The sequence below is a fragment of the Phymastichus coffea genome, unplaced genomic scaffold (genome assembly GCF_024137745.1).
Source record: "Phymastichus coffea isolate CEN01 unplaced genomic scaffold, Cenicafe_Pcof_1.1 PCOF00038, whole genome shotgun sequence".
NCBI classification, from domain to species: domain Eukaryota; kingdom Metazoa; phylum Arthropoda; class Insecta; order Hymenoptera; family Eulophidae; genus Phymastichus; species Phymastichus coffea.
The window spans coordinates 1,089,097-1,110,415 of NW_026706849.1; the positions used below are offsets into that span (position 1 = coordinate 1,089,097).

The 21,319-nt window shown below is 30.2% G+C and overlaps 5 protein-coding genes across 8 annotated transcripts; 3 read left to right on the forward strand and 2 right to left on the reverse strand.

The window, feature by feature from the left end:
* The first annotated feature begins 371 nt into the window (after window positions 1-371).
* On the forward strand, window positions 372-4,794 carry LOC131663748 (splicing factor, suppressor of white-apricot homolog). 3 transcript variants are annotated; one of them, XM_058934351.1, is made up of 8 exons: window positions 372-576; window positions 1,508-1,677; window positions 1,762-1,952; window positions 2,020-2,242; window positions 2,532-2,608; window positions 2,696-2,875; window positions 2,949-4,267; window positions 4,358-4,794. In XM_058934351.1, exons 1-8 carry the CDS (start codon window positions 383-385, stop codon window positions 4,521-4,523), a joined length of 2,520 nt encoding a protein of 839 aa, XP_058790334.1. In that variant the 5' UTR covers window positions 372-382; the 3' UTR covers window positions 4,524-4,794. The 3 variants fall into 3 exon arrangements, with proteins under 3 accessions (XP_058790334.1, XP_058790336.1, XP_058790335.1); XM_058934353.1 differs by having other exon boundaries at window positions 436-939; window positions 4,358-4,793; XM_058934352.1 differs by having other exon boundaries at window positions 465-576; window positions 782-1,677.
* Window positions 4,795-8,297: 3,503 nt separating this feature from the next.
* On the forward strand, window positions 8,298-10,917 carry LOC131663715 (inositol oxygenase). Its single transcript, XM_058934283.1, has 6 exons — window positions 8,298-8,440; window positions 8,885-9,068; window positions 9,245-9,453; window positions 9,737-9,873; window positions 10,321-10,551; window positions 10,617-10,917. The coding sequence occupies exons 1-6, from the start codon at window positions 8,423-8,425 to the stop codon at window positions 10,723-10,725; spliced, it is 888 nt and encodes a 295-aa protein (XP_058790266.1). The 5' UTR covers window positions 8,298-8,422; the 3' UTR covers window positions 10,726-10,917.
* Window positions 10,614-12,600, reverse strand: LOC131663716 (non-structural maintenance of chromosomes element 1 homolog). Its single transcript, XM_058934284.1, has 7 exons — window positions 12,383-12,600; window positions 11,843-11,987; window positions 11,564-11,759; window positions 11,384-11,494; window positions 11,192-11,315; window positions 10,924-11,074; window positions 10,614-10,753 (listed from the first exon to the last, which is right to left on the reverse strand). The coding sequence occupies exons 1-6, from the start codon at window positions 12,480-12,482 to the stop codon at window positions 10,932-10,934; spliced, it is 819 nt and encodes a 272-aa protein (XP_058790267.1). The 5' UTR covers window positions 12,483-12,600; the 3' UTR covers window positions 10,614-10,753; window positions 10,924-10,931.
* A 2,241-nt stretch (window positions 12,601-14,841) lies between these two features.
* On the reverse strand, window positions 14,842-16,368 carry LOC131663763 (eukaryotic translation initiation factor 3 subunit H). 2 transcript variants are annotated; one of them, XM_058934375.1, is made up of 3 exons: window positions 16,280-16,368; window positions 15,902-16,211; window positions 14,842-15,732 (listed from the first exon to the last, which is right to left on the reverse strand). In XM_058934375.1, exons 2-3 carry the CDS (start codon window positions 16,162-16,164, stop codon window positions 14,982-14,984), a joined length of 1,014 nt encoding a protein of 337 aa, XP_058790358.1. In that variant the 5' UTR covers window positions 16,165-16,211; window positions 16,280-16,368; the 3' UTR covers window positions 14,842-14,981. The 2 variants fall into 2 exon arrangements, with proteins under 2 accessions (XP_058790358.1, XP_058790357.1); XM_058934374.1 differs by having other exon boundaries at window positions 15,902-16,191; window positions 16,280-16,363.
* Window positions 16,369-16,499: 131 nt separating this feature from the next.
* On the forward strand, window positions 16,500-21,186 carry LOC131663796 (FK506-binding protein 5). The gene is made up of 5 exons (XM_058934433.1): window positions 16,500-16,943; window positions 17,033-17,301; window positions 17,512-18,450; window positions 19,293-20,684; window positions 20,915-21,186. Exons 1-5 carry the CDS (start codon window positions 16,843-16,845, stop codon window positions 21,007-21,009), a joined length of 2,796 nt encoding a protein of 931 aa, XP_058790416.1. The 5' UTR covers window positions 16,500-16,842; the 3' UTR covers window positions 21,010-21,186.
* Window positions 21,187-21,319: the final 133 nt, after the last annotated feature.

Here is a 21,319-nt window from a genome sequence, read left to right on the forward strand (position 1 = left end):
AATACTGATCTTTTAGACACGTTATAGTTATCACGTCACACATTAAGGAAAAAACCAAATTAAAATGTTATGTAGATTCAATTTTTATTCAATATGGGAGTGTACAATTTTTAGTATTTTTTTTATTAACGTAAACTAAATTGTATGGAGTTATTAATGAGTTTTTCTATCCATGCTAAACATGCGTAGTTTTTGTATAATTTTTCTTAATTCATTTTTGGTTTCCCGCTGAGTTCTGCCGTCCCCAGCACTCATTCTATGATATATAAAATAATATGGTCCAGTGCATGGTAATGGCATGAAAACTATATACTATATATAATTATATACTAGAATAAGTCTCGCCAACCATGAGTACTCACTACTCACTCAGTACAAAAAAATGGCGTCGAAGAGTCAACGATGGGTTGTAGACTCCGGAATTTTACGAAAAAAAAGTGGAGAAGAGGAGCCTCAGGAACTGCTTGTCTTCGGATACAGCTGCAAATTGTTTCGAGATGACGAGAGAGCCAAATTGATTGATCAGGGCAAACATTTGATACCTTGGATGGGCGATAACACGCTGATGATAGACAGGTCCGTTTCCCTAACCTAACAAAACACAAAAACCAATAATCATCTAGTGTACTGTTAATATCAATTTTTATTTCGACCAACGAGGGCTCGCCAATAAACAAAAATTCAATACTATTATCCAATCAATCGTTTCTTCACTCAGCAACGTGCAGAGAGCCAATCCTCTGCAAGTCCTCGATCAATTCTGTTTGTATGATTAATGCAGGCATCGAAGCAATCTGGATCAACTGTTTAAGGCTTTGTGCAGGTGTACCGTGGCTAATCACGTGTGGCAGTGCTTTTAATATGCACTACACATCAGACAGACACTGAGCTCATTAGCGATGGCTTGCTGACAATCAGGGCATCCCCAAAAGCAGCAAGGTGAGACACAGCGTAGAGAGACAGGTGAATGACCGATGGTCATGATATAAACCATGGCCGATCGGGCTGGTATGTATTAGAGCTTTAGTTTCAATTGGTAAAGCCCTTATGATACTACCAGTTACATTGGCTGCTATATCTCCATTAATTTAATCTTCATTAATTATATTCTCATGTTGCTATTAAGACTTTTATGTTTTGCCACACACAGTTCCTCAATTTTTCAAATATTTCAACAACTTCATTGTTTATAAGAGTAAAGTGATGAAGATAACTACTTTTTACATCAGACAAGTTTAAACTCAACACAATTTTTATCTCTTCTTGACAAGTTCATCTCTATTGATTCATTAAACTTGAAGGCTGATGATTGCACCAATCATATAGTGATCTTCCATTTTTTGTTTTTCTTCAAACACTTGATAAAAATTAAACAAATATCAAACAATTCTATGGCAGACTGTACTGCTAAATATTTTTCTATTTTCAGATGCAGAGTGAAAGCAGAGACTTTTAAATTATATTTTTGTCATTACATGGTTTTAATTCAATTGTTTTATGTCTGTAGATACGATGGCCGAGGAGCCTTGGGAGATCTTCGGATATATGAGCCACCACCAGGTGGACATGACATTCGGACTATTCTTACTGAGGAGGAGTACAAAGTTGAGCAGGCATGTGATGAGGAACGGTATCGGTCTCTCTACAATAATGATGCTGAGGAATCAATGTACCATGGTAAATATATAGCATGTTTGTTATCCTACATTATGAGAATATCCAAGATCAATGAAAAATTTATCCATATTATTATTATTATAGAGGAAGAAATCAAAAGGCTTCATCAGGCACTGGATGCTGAAAATTCATATTCTCAAGTAGCATTTAACTATGACGATGAAAAAAAATTTGCTGAAGACTCACAGAGCCCAAAGCAATCAGAAGGCTCTTTTGAAGAAGATGAAGCATACATAGCTGAGCCTGATTTGGATGTTCCAGTTGATATGAAAGTGGTAAGTAATCGTAGCAAATAAGAAAATCCAATTGTAAAACATCTATTTACAAATATTAATTTTGTAGCCTGAAACACAAAAACACAATGCAATCATTACAAAAACGGCATTGTTTATCAGCCGTCAAGGGGGTCAGATGGAAGTGTTGATTAAAGCAAAGCAAGCAAACAATAAGCAATTTGAATTTCTGTCTATGGATGGAGAGCTGCATCCCTATTACAAGCACGTTTTAGAAGCTATTAAATCTGGGAAATATAATCCAGAAAAACAACCTGAAAAGGAAGAACCTGGTATGCATTTAATTATATTTCATAAACGTAATTTATCTCTCTCTTCACTTATTTATCGAGTGGAAGACCAAATTTGAGAATTGTTGTAACATGATATTGTCCTCATTGAAACGAAGTAACTGAATATACGCTGGAATTCATTATCAACATCTCCTTTGATTCTACTTATTTTGCAAGTACCGTAAGTACCACCATTATGTTAAGTCTTTAAAAATACCCATCTTTAATAACAGGTGTAAGTATCATAAGTTACTTGTAAGTTATCTAATTTGCTCGATTTTATTGACAGAGCCTGCTGAAGAGTCAGAGGAAGATGACGAACCATATTTACATCCAAGCCTTGCGTCATCTTTCAAAGTTGAATTGGTATATTTCATTATGAACTCTATTTCAATACTTTTCAATATAAATTCCAGCATACTATTGACTTTATTCGTAACTCTGTTTTTTAAGGCACCAAGTATCCCAACTATACCAAACATCAGTTACAAGCCATCATCAGATTGTGCCTACTCATTATTAGTCAATAAAATCACCGGGAAACCGCCAGCAATAAAGACTCAAATGCAGCCAGAAGAAATTATTCCTCCACCGCCACAACCACCAGCTACTTTCTTTCCACCGATGCCACCAGTAAGTTTATATGTTAAAAAAATTGTTTTCTTCGAAAATACGTATATCTTCAAAACAATAAACTACTTTACAGGGTTATTCATTTCCGACATTGCCGCAGCAGTATGCTCATGGACCAGTTTTATACGGAGCGAATGGCAGTGCGATGACAACTGTAACCACACAAGTTACTCCAAAAGTGTCGGTGCCAACTACTAACGTCGTTCAAACACCACAAAAGGAGCCTACGTCTTTAGTTCCGTACGGGCCTACGCCACCGAAACCTCTCAGCAGACCTTCTTTTATTGTTCCACCGGCAGATGTACAGATTATCATCGATAAGATGGCAAGTTACGTTGCAAAAAATGGACGCGACTTTGAAGCTATAGTTAAAAGTAAAGGAGATCCAAGATTTAATTTTTTGGAACTTTCGCACCAGTATCATGGATATTATGCACACAAACTGACCATTTATGAGGGAGGCGTGAATCCAAGAGTCCTAACAGAAGAAGAACTTTTACAAAAACAAGAATTGCAAGAGGAAAAACAAAAGAAATTGCAAGAATTGCAGAAGAAACAGCAGAGGATGGAAGAAGTGCAAAAAAGAGTGATGATGATTCAGGCTAAAAAGAAAGGAGAAAGTAATAGTGGAGATAATACTTCCAGTACAAAACAAAGTTCTAGCAAACAAATCAATCCGGTTTCATTCTCAATAAAAAAACCTAAAGAAGGTGAAAATAGCGTAATAGAAAAACGGAATGCATTGCCTTTAGAGGAGAGCGATGACGAGTCTGGTGAAGATAAAAATGAAAATAATACGAAAGTTCATTCACCACCACCGATCATTGAAGAAGTCATTACATATCCTGTTAAAAAAGATAAAAGTCCAACACCTCCGCGAAGACCTTTGTTAGAGAAGAAATCAAAACCCAAACCCCCGGTGGTTCAAGTGGACGTTACTGATTTCGTGGACCTCACTAGTGATATTTTCGAAGACTGTCAAAAAGAGATACGTGAAAAACAAGCAGAAGAAAGAATTCGAGAAAAAATGTTAGCTGCTACCAAAGAAAAATTAGCTGCTTCGAGGGAAAAACAGTTGCAGGCAGAAAGACGGAAAAAAGCTGCAATGTTTTTGAGTCAAATTCATGCACCAACGATTAAGAAACCAGAACCACCTGTCGTTATGATTGTAAAAGAAGAACCAATGAAACCTTCGTTTCCTTCGTCCACGCGAGTAGATATTGATATAGAGGAAATAAGAATGTGTACAAATTCTTTAATGAGCAGATTAAGGGAAGCAGATTTGGATCGACGATCTAGACAGCGATCAAGAAGCAGAAGTAGTAGCATCAGTTATTCGGAGAAACACAGGAGTCACAAGAAGCATAAAAAGAAGAAAAGTTCACACAAAAGGTATTTGTACAATTGATTTCTAAATATTTGCATTATTTAAGGATTTATTTAGTTAACATGCTCATTTATTAACAGTTTTAATCATTACAGTAGTTATCGAGAAAGTATGAGCAGTTCACGATCTCACAAATCGAGAAAGAATAAAAAAACGTCAAGACATCGATCACGTTCGCGAAGTCCTCACAAACATCGGTCTTCTTCATCGCGTCATCGAAGAGAAAGTACTTCCAGTGATTCAGATTCTACATCTTCTTAAGAATTTTTAAAGTTTTTTGAAAAATGTATTAATATGTAAATAAACATGCTGTGTATATAGTCATAAGTACATCTTAGGAATTTTCTCTACTGCGATATGTGTGAATGAAAGAATTTTGAATATTTGATTCGGATGTGTTTTGTATTTTGATTGACAAAAGTTTGTCGGATGAAATTCTTTTATACTGTGACATCAAAGTTTTCGAAATCATATTTTGTTAAAAATAAATTGTAACGCTCAATAAACAAAAATAGTATTCTTAGAGAAGAATTGTTATTGATCCTTACTAAGGTCATATTCTTGCCATTCGATATTTTATTAATTATTTAAATTGGTTTTCATCCTTTTTAAATAACTTTCATTACTCATTGATTTTTTTTCAATTAGCAATGGTAATTCAGTTTCCACTCTTAAATATAAACAATTATTTTATTTAAATTAATTTGATTAATTTTTAAAAGATTCTGCCAAGAATAATTTATATTATTAAAAAGTATTTATATTTATTTATATCACTGATTTTTATTTGTATTAAATCTGAATAATATTACAAGCTAGTAAAACGATGAATGAATACACAGGTGGAAAAAAAGCGTGAATGAGAAATTTATGTATAACATGAACAATTACAAGTCAAATAGCTAAGAGGAAAAGTTTGAAGAAATTGAATTAATGGAAAATTCTTACTATCTACAAGTAATGAAAAATTTCATGAATCGAACGAGCATTATATAAAAAATCAATTGAGGATATGCGTTTGCGATAATTGCTTAAAATAAGTGCACAAAAATATCAAGAATAATAATAATAAGCATGAATTGGATGATCGGGGAACATTTGAATCAATTATACAGCTGAAAAATTACTACGTCGAACACGAGGCTACACCTAAGTTAGTAATGAGCCCACTAGACTGCATTTATATCGTAATTTTCAAAAGAAAGCTAAAATAAGTTAAAAATAATACTTCTTATCAAATACTGGACATTCGGCACGTCAAACTAAATTAGCCGCGGAACAGTCTCGTTATTTAGCTGCACTTGAAAGGCATCAATGACATTAAAAATAGTTGTCACGTTATGGGCGATTCCACTAATCTCATATGATAACAAACAATGCAAACCCGAACCCAAACAGCTTCCCTGATGCCATTCAGCAGATTCAACTTATTGTTCCGCATTTACTACCCGACGGAGAAAGTTTTCACTATTGGACACGTGCCCGACTACATTGCTTGTAGTTAATTTTTGTTGTAATTTTTGTTGTAAATTTTCCATCAATCGCACGATGATATAGTATGCGTATTATTTCAATATGCTGTACGTATTGCTTTTTTACAAGTGGTTATTGACGTTTTGTTTTCTTGTAATTTGTAAACTTATGAAACGTATATAGATGACGCACAATTTATTTATTATATATATTAGATATAGTTCATATTATAAAAATACTTATTTCTTGAAACAAAAATTAAACACGCGTTTTAGCGATCTAACTGTACGTCACATTGAAAGCATCAACATTTATACTTGTGCGCGCTTAACTAAAGGAACTTGATGTAGCAAATGGTTTTTTTAATATTAAACGCAGCGTCATTGTCAGCATCTCATTTGTTCATGATTTCTGTAGAGATATTACGAAAATCTCATCGTCAACTTATTATGCATTGTTTATTCAAAAAACCTTTTTTTAGTATATATATGAAAACAATAATCAATATTTAAATAAAATAGTACTGTAACACTTAATTATGTTAATCATGTTAACACTTAATCGTTTTTCTAATTTAATGATTCTGACATAGCAATCTTTAATTGAATGAAATTAATAAAGTCAATAATACTAAAATGTTTATTTAAAATCCCGAAAATAATGCATTCTATTAAGCTAATTTTAATTGTGAAGCAATTAACTTGTGTTTGATTATCTCTTATCTGAGAGATAGGAGTAGCAATACTGGAATAACACTCAAAATTATCAATTGATTTTTTTTGTGTCAAAATTTGTACTATTTAATTTGTAATTACTTAGATTTGATCGAATGAAAATTTTTAACATTAAACGCTAATATTTTCTTATAAATAACATCAACTTTATATTGTTATTGTTTCGTATTTTATATTGATACTAAAATGTGAACAGCGCGCATCGCGCGCACAACTTACATTTTTGTTTTCCATAATCAAGCTAATAAAATTAAACACGATTAATAATTATTGATTGATTGTTTAATTGATGTTTGAGTAGAAATTTTACGTTTGTAAAATATTAACAGAATACATTTATTTAATTTAATAATCATGAACATATTTCTTTATAAAGATAATTGTTGACTCTTGTATTTTCTCTTCTACGATCATCCAGGATAAAATTATAAGGGGATACCAAAATCGAATTTAAGGCATAACTACATAAGGCTGTTCGTGATTAAAAACATTTCTCCGTAGATCTATCCCAATTTTGTCATAAGTTTGACCTTGCACTTTATTTATGATAATCACAAAGGCTAATTTAACTGGAAATTACCTCTGTTTAAAAGTGAAAGGAAATACGTCTATACAATATATAGTAAAACGAAAAAGATGCGTTAACTCTATTTTTTACAAGCGAACAATACCTCTAGTTTTCTTAAAATTTTCAGGATTTTTGTCAGACATTACTAATAATAATCAGAGTGGAAGAAATAGCATTTTTCTCGAAACTTATTAATGAAAAAACTAATTTTTTAAATAAAATATATGTTCATGCAAATGATATGAATTAAAAATATTAAAAGGATTTTATATATTTATATTTAAACTAAAACAGATATTAGCATAATTTTGATGAAACATTTTTCAATTAGATACGGTTAGATTCAAATAGAAACATGTGCATTGCATGAGCCAATCAGATAGCATTTATCTTGGCTTCACAATATTCCGGTCATGACTTTTTTATAATGGGAATGGGATACTTCTTGTGATATGCTTCAAATCTTCGAAGAAATATGGCTATTTTTCAAAAAAAAAAAAATTTCCATTAATTAGAAGAGGAAGCAGCAGTGATTGAAATAAGAAAAGCGTTGAGAAACCCTTTGATAAATAAAACGCTTTACGTAAGACTGTTGATTAGGTGAATGATATTTGCAACGTCATTATGCTGTCAATTGCGGAATAAAAAAGATGCACTGTTTGGGAATAAGAGTTTTTTAGAAAGTCTTATCTGCGTAATGACTCCCGTCACGTGGATTTTTGTATCAGACATCACCATATTCTCCCGGTAGGCCCCCAAGGACAATATTTGGAATTGAAACGATGAGATACTTAAGTTGTTCGGCCAAGTTCATTCGCGCAAGATTTGATGTGATCATAAATTATAAAAGTTGTATACACTTTATTGGATAGATAACTTATTTCCAAAGCATTTATTAAAAATTTACTGCTGTTATATAATCTGGCTATGTAAAAAAATAAAATTATAATTTTTGACTTTTATTAGAGACAATTTAATTTTTTACAAAAATATTAATTTAAAAAAGACAGTTTCATAAGACAATTTGTTCGTAAAATAATTTGATTTTGTTATCGATATAAACTTTTCCGTACATTTTCTGAAATTAATTATGGTGAAGCTAATACTACTGATAATATTTCAATGATTCATGTGCGACGGAGCTGTATTTTAAAGTTTTGATTTTTGGAAAATATCATAAATATAGTAAGGCACGTGCTTCTTTTGCCGGCACGGTTTTTTTCACGAGATGAAATGTAGTGGGAGATGAAATATAAGATGAGCCGATCGTGGTTCGAGGGTGATAGAACGCAATCGACTAAGCTCAAGAACAAAGTGTATGCTGAGACGCTGATTTCTTTTTGCTTACAAAGTGCTCGATTTCAGTGTTGCCTGCAAGCGTCATCATGTCCACTAAATTGGCAGTAAGTTGAATTTTATTAATTTTTCAGCGCTTTTTTTCCACAATTTCTTATTTGCTCTCTTTTAACAAAACAGTTAAGAAAAAATTACGTGAATTATTTTTTATCATTTAGATTAAACATTGGAAAAACTATTTATATTCAAATCATGGCATGAGTTAAAAATTTTGTTATATGAATGTAATCTTACTTTACTGTCTGATATGTTGAAAAATGATACATTTTAAAAAATAAAATACAAATAGCAAAATTTTATTTGTACCAATTAAATACAATAGTATACATTGAATGATAAATACACGTAAAATGTCGATATTTGATTGATAAACTGGCTTTCTTCTACTTTCTTTTTAATTCAAACTAAACAATGAGAATAATTTAATTTTATACGATTTACAATAATTCGCAAAAAAATTCTTATTGATTTTTATTATTTAAAAATGTTAGTCAGCTTTACAATCTCCGAAGATTTTTGATCCGTCTGAACAGTTTCGTCCAGAGACAATATACAACGGTAAGTTTGAGGGCGAATTTAGAGACTTTACAATGGATGATGATGATCCTATCAAAGAAAGAGTTCGGAAAACGTATTTGAACATGCACACTAACCAGACAGTCGAATTCGTAAAATGTAAGTTATTACTTTTCTGTTTTTCGGCAGTTTTTAAAAATAGCTTTTATTCTCTTCTAATAATATGTCACTTTTTATTTACAAAAGAATCAATTCTTATTTCTTTTTAAGATAGATCTTGTGAAATTATAGAGCAAAAAAGATTCCTTTTAAGATAGAATTTGTATTTGTTTTAGCACGAATGGCAGATTGGCTTCAATTCAACAAATGTAAAATGACTGTCAAGGAAGCTCTTTTACAATTAAACGAACTGATTGACGAAAGTGATCCTGATTCGGATCTACCCAACATAGTACATGCTTTTCAAACAGCAGAAAAAATTAGAGAGGATCATCCAAATGAAGATTGGTTTCATCTTACAGGACTAATTCATGATCTTGGCAAGGTATCTTATTCGAATCGAGAAATTTATTGTAGAAATATATTACCTTTCCGTTTTGAAAACTGTTAGTGAAAAGTTTTACCTTTTTGTAAAACAGCACTAAAAAGATTTGTCTCTTGTTATAAACAACATTTTTTTTATCACACAAAATTTTCAGTTGTGTATAATGTGTCTTTTTACGCTTTCATTTCTTAAAATAAACTAAAGATTATTTAAATATAAAATTTACGATTAGCCTAATAATAAGTTGAAAAAAGGTTTGTAACATAAAATCCTTCAATTACAGATCATGGCATTTTATGGAGAACCACAATGGGCAGTCGTTGGAGACACTTTTCCGGTCGGTTGTGCATGGGGTAATTCTATAGTCTACAGAGACACTAGTTTTGAAAATAATCCCGATGGAAAAGATTCTCGTTACAAGTAAGTTCTGTTTAAAATGAAAGTTAACCGAACACTTTTATTTAAAAAGTGTACGCTAGATATAAAAATTCCACTTTTGACGTCAACACAAGTAACTCTTTTAAAGAATTTTCTCTTGATATCATGTAACATAAATGACGTGGATAGATTTCTTTTATTTAATACTTTCAGAATGCAGAATATTAGAACATAAGAATAAAGAAATAAAATTATTTATTACATTATGTGCAACGACCTTACAAAAACAGCATTCAAATAAATACGATTCAATGAATAGAAAAATCATTCATTTTAGATTAAAATTACTTTTTATTTAAACTTTTGGATAGAATAGTTTTTTAATACTTTAATTTTTTTATTAATAACAAATTAACTATATTTCTATTGGTACTTTTAACTAAGTTTACATGGAAAAACACAAAAAATTAACTTCTAATGTACTATTAGCACAAAATATGGAATATACAAGCCCAAATGTGGAATCAATAATTTAATTATGTCATGGGGACATGATGAGTATTTATACCAGGTATTGAAACATAACAAAAGTACATTACCAAAAAAAGGACTAGCTATGATTCGCTATCACTCATTTTACCCATGGCATGCTGGTGGTGATTACAAACATTTTTGTACCAAAGAAGATGATGAAATGTTACATTGGGTTTTGGAATTTAAGTAAGTGCCTATTTTTTGAATATTGAATATTGACCTTGAACTAATTTAACCGTTTCCTTGTTTAGCAAATATGATTTGTATACTAAAAGTGCAGAAGTCCCTGATATTGATGCTCTTTGGCCTTATTATAAAAAACTCATTGATAAATACATGCCTGGAGTTCTGGAATGGTGACTACAGATGAGTTAATAATCTTTCAATTCTAAAAATAAAAATGATACTGTATTATTCACTGGAATCTTGAAAATTTATGTATTTTATAAGCATTTATTATTAGTAAAGATTATTCGTAATATAAGTCACCAATTTTATACAAAAATTTTATATGAAATATAAATAGAATAAGGTTTTATAAAACAATTAAAAGCTTACTATGAATTTTATTTGTTATTCCTTGTCTTTCTTTTTGATTTTTCTTGTACTCTGAATGGCTGGGAAATAACTGCATCATCAGAAACATCCATAGGTTCATCTTTATTTTCCTCATTTTGTGTTTCATTTAAATTCTGGGTATTGTTGAATTCTATTATAGTAAAATAAAATACAGTATAATACAATAATGGTTCAAATAAGCTATAATAGGTACTGTTTGTTTGAACAATTTGCATATTACATTTTTATTTTAATGAAAAAAACTTGCCTATTATTTCACTGCAATCCATATTTTCAAAGCAATTTGGGCACTTATCTTCTTGTTGAGCTGCTATTTTTCTTGATATGCAATAAAAATGATACGTTTTATTGCAGTGTTCACATTTAAATCCCTGTAACATATATATTAATTAAATTAGATGTAGTTTTCATAATTAGTTCAAAAAGTCATAATTCTTACATAAAACAAAACATCTTTACACAAATGGCAGTTATGGAAATTTTCATAAGTGGCTCTAAAATAAGGCATGAGTTCAATAATGCTTCTTATTCCCATGTAATAGAAGCCATTCTATAAAAATAAACGACTATTTAGTCTTTCTGAAAAATAAAATTTGAAACCATAGAAATGATAAATCACCTGGCAATGTAACCATTTGTTTCTCGTAACATTTTTAAGAAATGATTCTGCATCAGTAGCTGTAAATTTTGTATCAAGATTGTGTATAAGTCTTAAACAATCAATACTTGAAATACACCCATCATCTGCATTTATTATTTGAGAATAAACCTCTTTTAAAAATGCTTGTTGAGCTTTAGAAAATTCACATGGGATCCTTTAAAAAGGATCATTATTTTATTAAAATTATGTCCTTATTGGTTAAAATAATATAATAAACTAATTGAAAGTATTAGTTACTTGATTGAATCTTCATGCAATGTTCCAACAACACACCAATATGTCTGACCAGTTATTTCACACATTCCAGTCTTCATAGACATGGCTATTGTAGATAACTTGTCATTTATTACTGAAATAGTTGAAGACATGTCTAGATTTTCCCCTGTAAAAATGTAAAAGTATTATTTTCACATTGATACTAAAATTTAAAAAAAATTACATTTGTGGATAATTATTTAATAATTGTCTTTATTTAATGGTTATAAGGGATTTTCTACATAAGAGCCATCAGATATTGGACGTGAATGAAGGTGTAAAAATGAATTAATTATTTAACATTAATTCATAAAATAAAAATAAGTGTTGCATATGGTTTTTTCAGACCGCATATAAATCTTTGTTAAGATAATGACAAACAATCGATTTGGTTTTTTACCACAGTATTCGTCCAACATCCAATGTTTGATGTCCGATAGCTCTTAAGTAGAAAATATCTAATGATTGAGTTCTAAACATAATTTGTAAAGATGTTACTTTTCTTTTTCAATAAGCACTTACTAAAAATTCGTATAAACATCGTCTTTGCAGTTTGATCTAGTACAGCTCCACCTTGCATGATAGCTTGTAAAAAAACACGATGACGATTGTCGTAAACCATTTTCCGTCAATTTTATGTCAAAATAAGTATTAAAATATAAAAAATAAACTTAAAAATAACAACTGATCGATCAACAATTCGGAATCGAGATAGGGATTGTTTCTTGTCAAAAATAGTCTCTATAGTCCATGCTCGAAATCAAAACATGAATTTTCATTGATACCAACTCAATCATACATTTCTGTTCCGAGACTTGAAAGTACACCGGTTTCCGATCGAAAAATCTCTCCCAGGGTCCCTAAGGCTCCGGTCCCATAGGTATGTTACGGATGCGAACGGATACGGACGCGAATCGCAACTCTAGTAACATTACTAAAAATATCTAGTTCGATTATTTAGTACCAACACTATCGGTAGTGAGCAAAAGTGACTGTTTAAAACTGTAGCGCCGAACGTATGTACACCCAACGTGGATTGAATTGCGACCCCCCCCAGTTAGGTTGGTATGAGAATTCCGTCGTTGCATCGGAACGAAGAAACCGCGGGAAAATTCAAAAATGAAAATTCGTTTTAAGATACGATAAAAAGCTAAAACGTTACTAATTTGTTTTTAGGTTTAAAATTAATTGTTTGCCGAACAATGAATTTAGATGCATGATTATTTGATTTTAGGTTTTAATTATATAATTTAAGAACGAGCGTTATACTATGACCGATCTGAAAACCACCGTTACGGACTGAAAGTAGCACTCATAGTCTCATACCAACCTAACTGGGGGGGTCGCGATTCAATCCACGTTGGGTGTACATACAGTCCCCGGATGTTGATTCTGTCCACCCATTTCAAAATTTCAAGTGTCAGTTTGCAGATCTGGATTTTAATGAATAAATGAATAATATAATAATATAACTAGTTAAAAAGTAAATATATGTGTATATTAGAGATGTTAAATATCAAAGGAAAAAAATGAAGGTTCAATTGAAATTAAATCATCCAACTCACCACTGGTTTGTTTTCAGATAAGTAGTATTTATTTTATCCTATTTAATATTGTATAAAGAATATGATACTTTATACAATAATACTAAAATACTATGATACTAAAATGATTGCTATATATGAAATTATTAATATTAATAATTTTAATAATTTTATCTACAGCAACCGTTTTATTAAGTTTTATCATTTTTTATTTTCTTTATTTCAAAATGCGCGCCCCCTTAAAGTCTCTATAAATCAGCGTACAAATGGCTGCGCAGTGCACAGGGGGCCTATTCTGAAAAAAAATTTTGTGGTAAATCAGTTTGTCACTTCAGTTTACCACAGAATTAATCACTTTAGATGTGATAAATGCTTATGACATGTGCTAAAATTTTTTTTCAGAATAGGCCCCGTGCTAAAATTTTTTTTCAGAATAGGCCCCCTGTGGTCTTGTTATGTTTAATAGTATACGTCAGAATTCAGGTCTTTTTGAATATGTCGGAAACCATAGTGATGGTCATACGTACTTGGACATTACGCAATATATTGTATCCAGATCTGTCCGTCACAAGGACAATCCCAATATTGTCAATAGAGTAACTAATCAATGTTAATTAGTTTTTTGACAGACAGGATCAGCGCACAATGTACTGTGGAACATCCAAGTACACATGACTCATGACCATCAAATAAGGCTCTCTGCAGTCCTCTGTTTTGTTTTGTTCTAATTCTTTATTTGTACCGGTTAAAAAAATCTAACAACAGTTACGAATATAAATAATATAAATTATTAAGTTAACTATATATTTATTTTTTAAACAATGTAAATATTGTAATTATATCAACATGTCTGAAGCAAAAATATCATATGGTATACCTGGTAATGGTCAATATTAATAATCTCATACATAGTAATCATTTTTTTTGTGTTTTATTATTTTTTATTTTTTTCAGAACGCGCGCCCCATTTCTATATAATTAAAGTAAAGTTTTACACTGTTTAAAAAATACTTTTCATTAATTATATAATTGAACTTAACAATAATTTTAAATATATATTCAGTTATGTTTACAAGTCACTCATCACAGCACTATTGCCAAGTTGTTTTTAATCATTATAAGTACAGAATGAAACAAAACGAAAAAACAAGTAGAGGGCTTTTACAAAACATCGCGCGATGTTCTGACCCTCGGATCTTACCTGGAGAGAATTTAACATAGTGCAATAATTTGTAGAAACCCTGAGAGCAATTTTCCTGGAGTTAATCCAGTTAATTAATAAATCCATATTTCCATTCCATTAATACTTTTAACATTTAAGCTGCATCATTGTTATAATTCATTTGGAAAATAAAATTTCTACTGGTTTAATTAAAAGTGTAGAACAATTTTTAGCCAATTTTAACTTTGGCATAGTGTATAGTATCTTTTGCATTATTTAGTTCAAATCAAAATAAATAAAAAATGTATTTTTTTAATTTTTTAAATAAATTTCACTTGAATAATTATTCAAATACATTTGTTAAAAAAAATTTTACACAATTGAAGAAACTTTTTATAGTAAAACATGATTTTTCTTATTGAGTTGATGATTTGGCTTCCTTTGCATTCTGAAGACTTTGAGTGATGTACAATTTAGCTAAACTTTGAGCACAGAACTGGGAAATATGTTGACTATATGTATTTATTTGGCCAGCAGTGATCATAGGATTGAGCCTTAATGGAACTGGAATAGGTCTGATTAGTTTGTTAATATCCTCCTCTGGTAATGGAGGTTCATCTTTAGCAGCACGAGCTGCATTTTCTTGAGCTCTCTTTTGCATTAATCTGTTCTTATCTTGTTGTTGACGAATAACCATACTTTGGTAGCGATTGAATTTAATAGCTTCTTGGTTTAATTCATCAACTCTATCCATCATGCAGCGCAGTTGATTTTCTAAAACTGATGCAGTTCCTAAATCCAAATATTTTGTACCTTCCTCTTCTGGAACCATTTCTTCCAGTTCACTCATGACAATATTAGTCAGAGCACTATTTCTAATTACTATTGGTAACTCAACAAACAGATTTTCGTATCCAATTTTCAGATTCTTAAGAGCTTCTGGTGTAAATTCACCATCTTTATACATCTGAATAGCTTGAGGAGTTAATCGATAAGCTTTGAGTGTTAAGAAACCTCTTGCTGATTTTGCAGTGTCATAAATAATAACAACTGACTCCTCTATTGATGTTTGGTAATGGTATTGAGACTCGAGCAGTGGCAAACTTAAGAAATTACCAACATCTGCACTTTGATACCATCCAACATGAAAGTGATCAACATTAACACTGAAAAAAATACGAATTAAAATGTACAGTCGATATGTATAATTTTTATAATAACAATGACTACAAATTGCATAAAGTAAAGTAGTAAATGGGACATTCTGAAAATAGATAATTATCTAAGTAAAATATTGATATAAAAATAGGCATATGCGAGAGTGTTAAAACTTACATGCGCAATCGTCTCATCATATTCAATTGATAATCTTCTTCGTCTGCAAAGTCGTCATTCTTTGAGAATGGAAAGCAATTTGTGATTTCAAGACGTCCCTGAGTATTCAAACCAAGAAGGGCACCCTGGGCCACTTCCATATTACTGGATGCCTCTTCATGACAGTGTTTAACCATTTTCATAACCACCAAGCCATCGCATTGAACGTAATCAATACGCGGCTCCATCTCCTGTACACGTCGTGATGGATTTCGACTTGACATTTTTCGTTTTTTGAGTCAAGTGAAAAACTTTTAATGAAATTATTGTGCTGTTAATAATTTTCTTATTATATATCTCCAATACTACAAGAGCGAAAAATTCATGAACAAGCTTAACCTGGCTTAACCACGTTTCACGTTATGTCTCCACTCTCCAGGGACTCTAGCGGGTCCATCGGCCATCCAGGTCGTAAAAAAATGGCTATAGAACTGAACAGTAAAACATGGAAGGGTGACCTAAGGACGATTTCATAGATGTCAATTGGTCAATAACGATGTTACTGACAAAATTAATGCTCTATAACAACTCCAATTTTGCATTTCTAAAAAGTTGTGTGAAAATTCATCGCTTATATCTCTATTGAGTTTTCAATTTTCTGATATATGAGTATCTTTACCTTGAATTATTATCAAAAATGAAAAATAATTAAATATACTTACTTGATAAAAAATAGCTACTTTTGTGACAGTCGCGGACTGCAAGTTTCACTGTGAACAGTGATCATGCGTGAACAATGCACGCAAGAGTTCAAACCACCTTGTCTATGCAGTTCTGCAATCTGCAGTACACAGTACACTCTGCAGTTGCAGATGAAAAGGTTTGCAGTCCATGTATATATAGCCGATCTACTTTTGTTACAAAAACATTCTAGATGTTAACTGATATGATATATTACAAAAATGAGTAAAAAAGGTGGTTATTACTGTGCTTTTAAAAATTGCCGAGGTTTATCTCGACGTGACAAGAGAAGTTTCTTTCGTTTTCCTAAAGATCCATTAAGGTAGTTCATGGAAATAAAGAACTTGATTTTCAATAATAAGTAATTATTGTAATGATGACGGGTACTAGTGAATTTTATTTGTGTTACAGATCGAAAGAGTGGGTCAAAGCATGTGACAGAAATGACCTTTTAGAAAAAACACCACTGGAACTTTTTAATAGTTATAGAGTCTGTGCTAAGCATTTTACAGATTCAATGTTTCTTAATGATTTAAGAAATAGATTGCAACCTAATTCCATACCAATGCATTTAGAGCTGACAGAGGATTCAGATGATACTATAAATGCAAATAAGACAAACGATACATTAACTGACAACCATGATCCTGTGACCAATATTTTAAGTAATTGTGTATTACGTAAGTAATGGATAAACAAGACCACACTAACAACTTTAATAGTGCTAGTGTTTTAAACTATATTAATATAACTATTTAACAATAAGTTATATTTTGTAAAGCATATGTTTGACTAACCAATATTTAAAATCTAGAAAACCAACTGTAATTTGTAATTGTCTGAATGATAAATAATTTCTTTATTTAAAGATTTATTCTAATGTTTTTCAGAGAAAATATCTGCAGATGAATTTTACAAAGCAACTGGTATACGCATTAATGAACCTGTATCTGCAATAAAAGCAACTGAAGAGTATTTGGAAAATTCAAGTCCATTAGATCATGTTTACTCCAGTATAAAAGTCAATGATTCAATGAACTCCACTGCAAATGAACTAGCTATTAATATTGATAATGAAAGTTCTAATGGGTTCCCTATTGAAGCCTTATCTTATCAGGATCTAATAAATTCATTACCATTATCTCTTATTAATGGAACTGGTCCTGAATCTCCTATGGAAACAAGTGAATTATCTTTTCTTATTTCAGATAAAAATGTAGAGGTAGAAAAGTTGCCAGAAGCTATTTTAGACGGTCAAAATATTAACGAAGCATTGACTAATGTCTCAAATACTTATGATACTTTAGGAGAAATCAACGAAACAGATTTAAATATTGTAAAAGGTAAATCAGAAGAAGCTACTCAAACCGAAGTTGATTTTTTAGAAAATAATTTAGACAAAACTAGTATAATTGAGTTTGAAAAAATTATTCAAATTCAATCTAACTTTGTGGGAAAATCAATAGAAAATTCGACTCAAACTACATCAAGCTATATAAAAGCTAGATTGAATAATAAAAAGTTGAAAAAATTATTGATAAGCAAAAAACATGAAATCAAACAATTAAAACAGAAACTTCAAAAAAATTATATAAATATTATAGATGATATTACTCTAGAACAATTTCAATTATTAACACAAAAGTTTTTTCCTGCTGAGACTTCTGATTTTATTAAAATTCAAGCTCAACTATTTAAAGAAAAAGACAACAAACGAAACTTTACACTCGATTTTAAAAAACAATGCCTGTCATTGTTTTTAGCTGGTCCAAAAATATATAAGTATTTGCAAAAAATATTTTGCTTACCTAAAGCACATGACTTACGGACACTTAAATTTTAAATTCAGTATTTTCGCACAAAGATAGAATTAAGTGTCATTTAGAGTTTATTAGTGAATGATAGCGATTTAGTAATTCTAGTCACATCAGCTTTAATAGTAGTTCATACTAAAAATAATTATAGGTCTTAAACTATGGTTCTGCTGTGATTCATTTAGTTCTTAAAAATCGCATTTAGAAATTTTTTAATATTTATATACATTTTTATAAGTAGATAGGCAAACATTTTCGCTTTATATTTCTAAATTTTTACATTTATATATAAATACATGCTATTTACGTGATTACTTGAGTTTAAATTGCACAAAACTCAAGTGCATTTACATATCGATAATTAATGCTAAGTAGGTAAAATATCAAATTGAGAAAAATTACCAGTATTTTAATGACACAGAATTAAAAATCTGTGAATATTTATAGTATTGTAATGATATATATTTAAACGAATAATAAAACTAAACATTTTATACTTTATGAGTTTTTTAAATATTATTTTCCTTATTTATTCCCTTTGAGTTTTCTTTATCTGACTTATATATAGATAGAATTTTAAAATAACCAACGTAGACTTTTTAAAAAAATATTATCTCTTCTTAAATTAGAAAATATTTAAAATGAGCGCACTTTATATTTTTGTATAGTCGATATATATAGCGATAGTATAATATCCTAGCCTACATATATATATATATATGTATATATATACTTTCGTTGACATGTTTACCTATACGTTTTCGTCTGCAATACGGCGTAGCGTAGAAAGTATTCAGCAGTTATAGTATTATTAACAAATCTTAGATAAATCAGATGAAAAACTTATTAAATAATAGTTTGTAAAATGAATTCTGATAGTAAAATAAGTGTTCATTATTCTTCTTTAGTTGGTTTAAAAGCAGAGCTTCTTAAGAAGCAGGAAGAAGCAAAAGTGGCAAAGGCTAAGTTAGAAAATATAACGGCAAAAAATAAAACAAAAATAAATGAAAAAGTTGTAAACAAAAAAGAGAAAAACGTAACGAATGTAGATATTTCACAAGAAACTGATGATATTGAAAGTATGAAAACTTTAAAGAAATCTCAATTGATGTTACAAGCAAAATCTAGGTTATACGATAAATTATCAAAAACACGAACAAATATGAATCCTAATTTTCTTGTTGATTTTGAACATAAATCTGATGATCCATATAAGTCAGAAGAGGAGGACTTTAACAAAAGTGACAACTTAAGTGATGATGATTCTGATAGTGAATGGGCTGAATACACAGATTGCTTAGGACGAACAAGGAAATGTCTTCGAGAAGATTTACCTAAAATGAAACAAAAAGATGAATCCTTGAGAAGAGACATTTTTAAAGAACCACATGAAAATGTCCAAGAGCAGATATTTTATGTTGAAGATAGAACTCCAGAAAAAGAACCAGAAATAGAAATAATGAGGAGAAAATGGGAAGAACAAACTGCCAAATTAGTCAACAAAGTTGATATTCACTACCAAGATATACTTTTTGATGAAGCAAGAACACATGGTGTTGGTTACTATGCTTTTTCACAGGATGAAAAAGAAAGGAAAAAGCAACAAGAAGAATTAACTAAGTTGAGAAAAGAAACTGAACAAAAGCAAAAAGAAAATGAAAGTATACGAGAAGTGAAAGAAAAAATGCAACAAAATAGATTGAGAGTGGCAAGAATAAGGCAACGAATAAGAGCAGGGCTCTCTGCTAAAGAAGCTGAAGATGAAATTAATCAAGAAGATGCCACAAATCATTTGCAATCTGTAGATAATGAAAGTACGAAGATAATAAATGAAAGTGGTACACCAAACACAAATATTCAAGAAACCATATTAGATAATTCTATGAAGGATAATACACAAGAAATAGCTAAAAATGAGCTTACTGATAATGAAAGCAAAATACAAGCATTTGGAGAATTGCTAGGCAAAAGAAATAAGTGGTATGTAATGACTCAAGAAGAATGGATTAGCAAAAAGAGAAAAGAAAGAATAGAAGAATTTGCTCCAGATTATGGAAACTTCCAGCCTGGAGAAACTTTGAATTTAAATAATACATTTCAAAATAATGTTACACATGAAGTATTAGCAAGTCATGAAAATAAACAAGCCACTAGTTTCATACCTGTTGAAGAAAATGAATTATTCTCAGATGAATCTGACGTGATAGGACCAATACCTCCATGTGATTTAGAAACAAATTCTATAAAAGGTTTGTAATCTTATGTGCATATTAAGATTTTATTTTTATATTAAATAACATACTAAATAATACACTAGCGTTAAATTTAATAATATTAATTTTAGCACAACATTAGTGAATTATTATCAATTTTATATTTTTATATTAATATCTTAGCCTTTTTAAATATTTGAAAGTTTAATAATTAAGAAATACTCTAGATACTCTTTTGATTAGAATTTTTGATTCTTATTTTTCAGATCCAGGAATAAATGAGCGAGTTGACATTGTGAATCAAGTGGAAGCTGGATTGAAGTTTTTAAGACAGCAATTTGAAAATAAATCTTCACAATAGATATGCACAATACATTTAATAAAATAATTTTTTATCAGAGTGTAAATAATTTTTTATAAAAGTAATTCTTATATTGTATATTACAATAATACTGTAGTTGAATACTTTATATTTAATTATAAGACTGTTAGTAACTAATTTATATTGTTAAAAAAAATGATTGAAATGATAAAATGAAGAAATGATTTAAAAAATAATCAATTATTTTATTCATTCCAAAATAAATTTTCAACAAACTTATTGCAAGTATTTCCATATAGAAAAAATAACTTAATTAACGGATTTAAAAAATGTTTTGAAAATAACGAGT

Excerpts from the sequence above, each read along its gene's own strand:
- LOC131663716 (XM_058934284.1), bottom strand. The coding sequence starts at position 12,482 with ATGGTTTACGACAATCGTCATCGTGTTTTTTTACAAGCTATCATGCAA. Across the intron at positions 11,760-11,842 it reads TTGCATGAAGATTCAATCAA|GATCCCATGTGAATTTTCTA; the intron begins GTAACTAATACT and ends TCCTTTTTAAAG. Across the intron at positions 11,316-11,383 it reads GTAAAGATGTTTTGTTTTAT|GGATTTAAATGTGAACACTG; the intron begins GTAAGAATTATG and ends TATATGTTACAG.
- LOC131663715 (XM_058934283.1), top strand. Across the intron at positions 9,069-9,244 it reads GACAGTCGAATTCGTAAAAT|CACGAATGGCAGATTGGCTT; the intron begins GTAAGTTATTAC and ends TATTTGTTTTAG. Across the intron at positions 10,552-10,616 it reads CATTGGGTTTTGGAATTTAA|CAAATATGATTTGTATACTA; the intron begins GTAAGTGCCTAT and ends TTCCTTGTTTAG.
- LOC131663748 (XM_058934351.1), top strand. The coding sequence starts at position 383 with ATGGCGTCGAAGAGTCAACGATGGGTTGTAGACTCCGGAATTTTACGA. Across the intron at positions 2,876-2,948 it reads TCTTTCCACCGATGCCACCA|GGTTATTCATTTCCGACATT; the intron begins GTAAGTTTATAT and ends ACTACTTTACAG. Across the intron at positions 4,268-4,357 it reads AAGAAAAGTTCACACAAAAG|TAGTTATCGAGAAAGTATGA; the intron begins GTATTTGTACAA and ends TAATCATTACAG.
- LOC131663763 (XM_058934375.1), bottom strand. The coding sequence starts at position 16,164 with ATGTCAAGTCGAAATCCATCACGACGTGTACAGGAGATGGAGCCGCGT. Across the intron at positions 15,733-15,901 it reads ATGATGAGACGATTGCGCAT|TGTTAATGTTGATCACTTTC; the intron begins GTAAGTTTTAAC and ends TATTTTTTTCAG.
- LOC131663796 (XM_058934433.1), top strand. The coding sequence starts at position 16,843 with ATGAGTAAAAAAGGTGGTTATTACTGTGCTTTTAAAAATTGCCGAGGT. Across the intron at positions 17,302-17,511 it reads TTTAAGTAATTGTGTATTAC|AGAAAATATCTGCAGATGAA; the intron begins GTAAGTAATGGA and ends AATGTTTTTCAG. Across the intron at positions 18,451-19,292 it reads TAAAGCACATGACTTACGGA|TTTGTAAAATGAATTCTGAT; the intron begins CACTTAAATTTT and ends ATTAAATAATAG.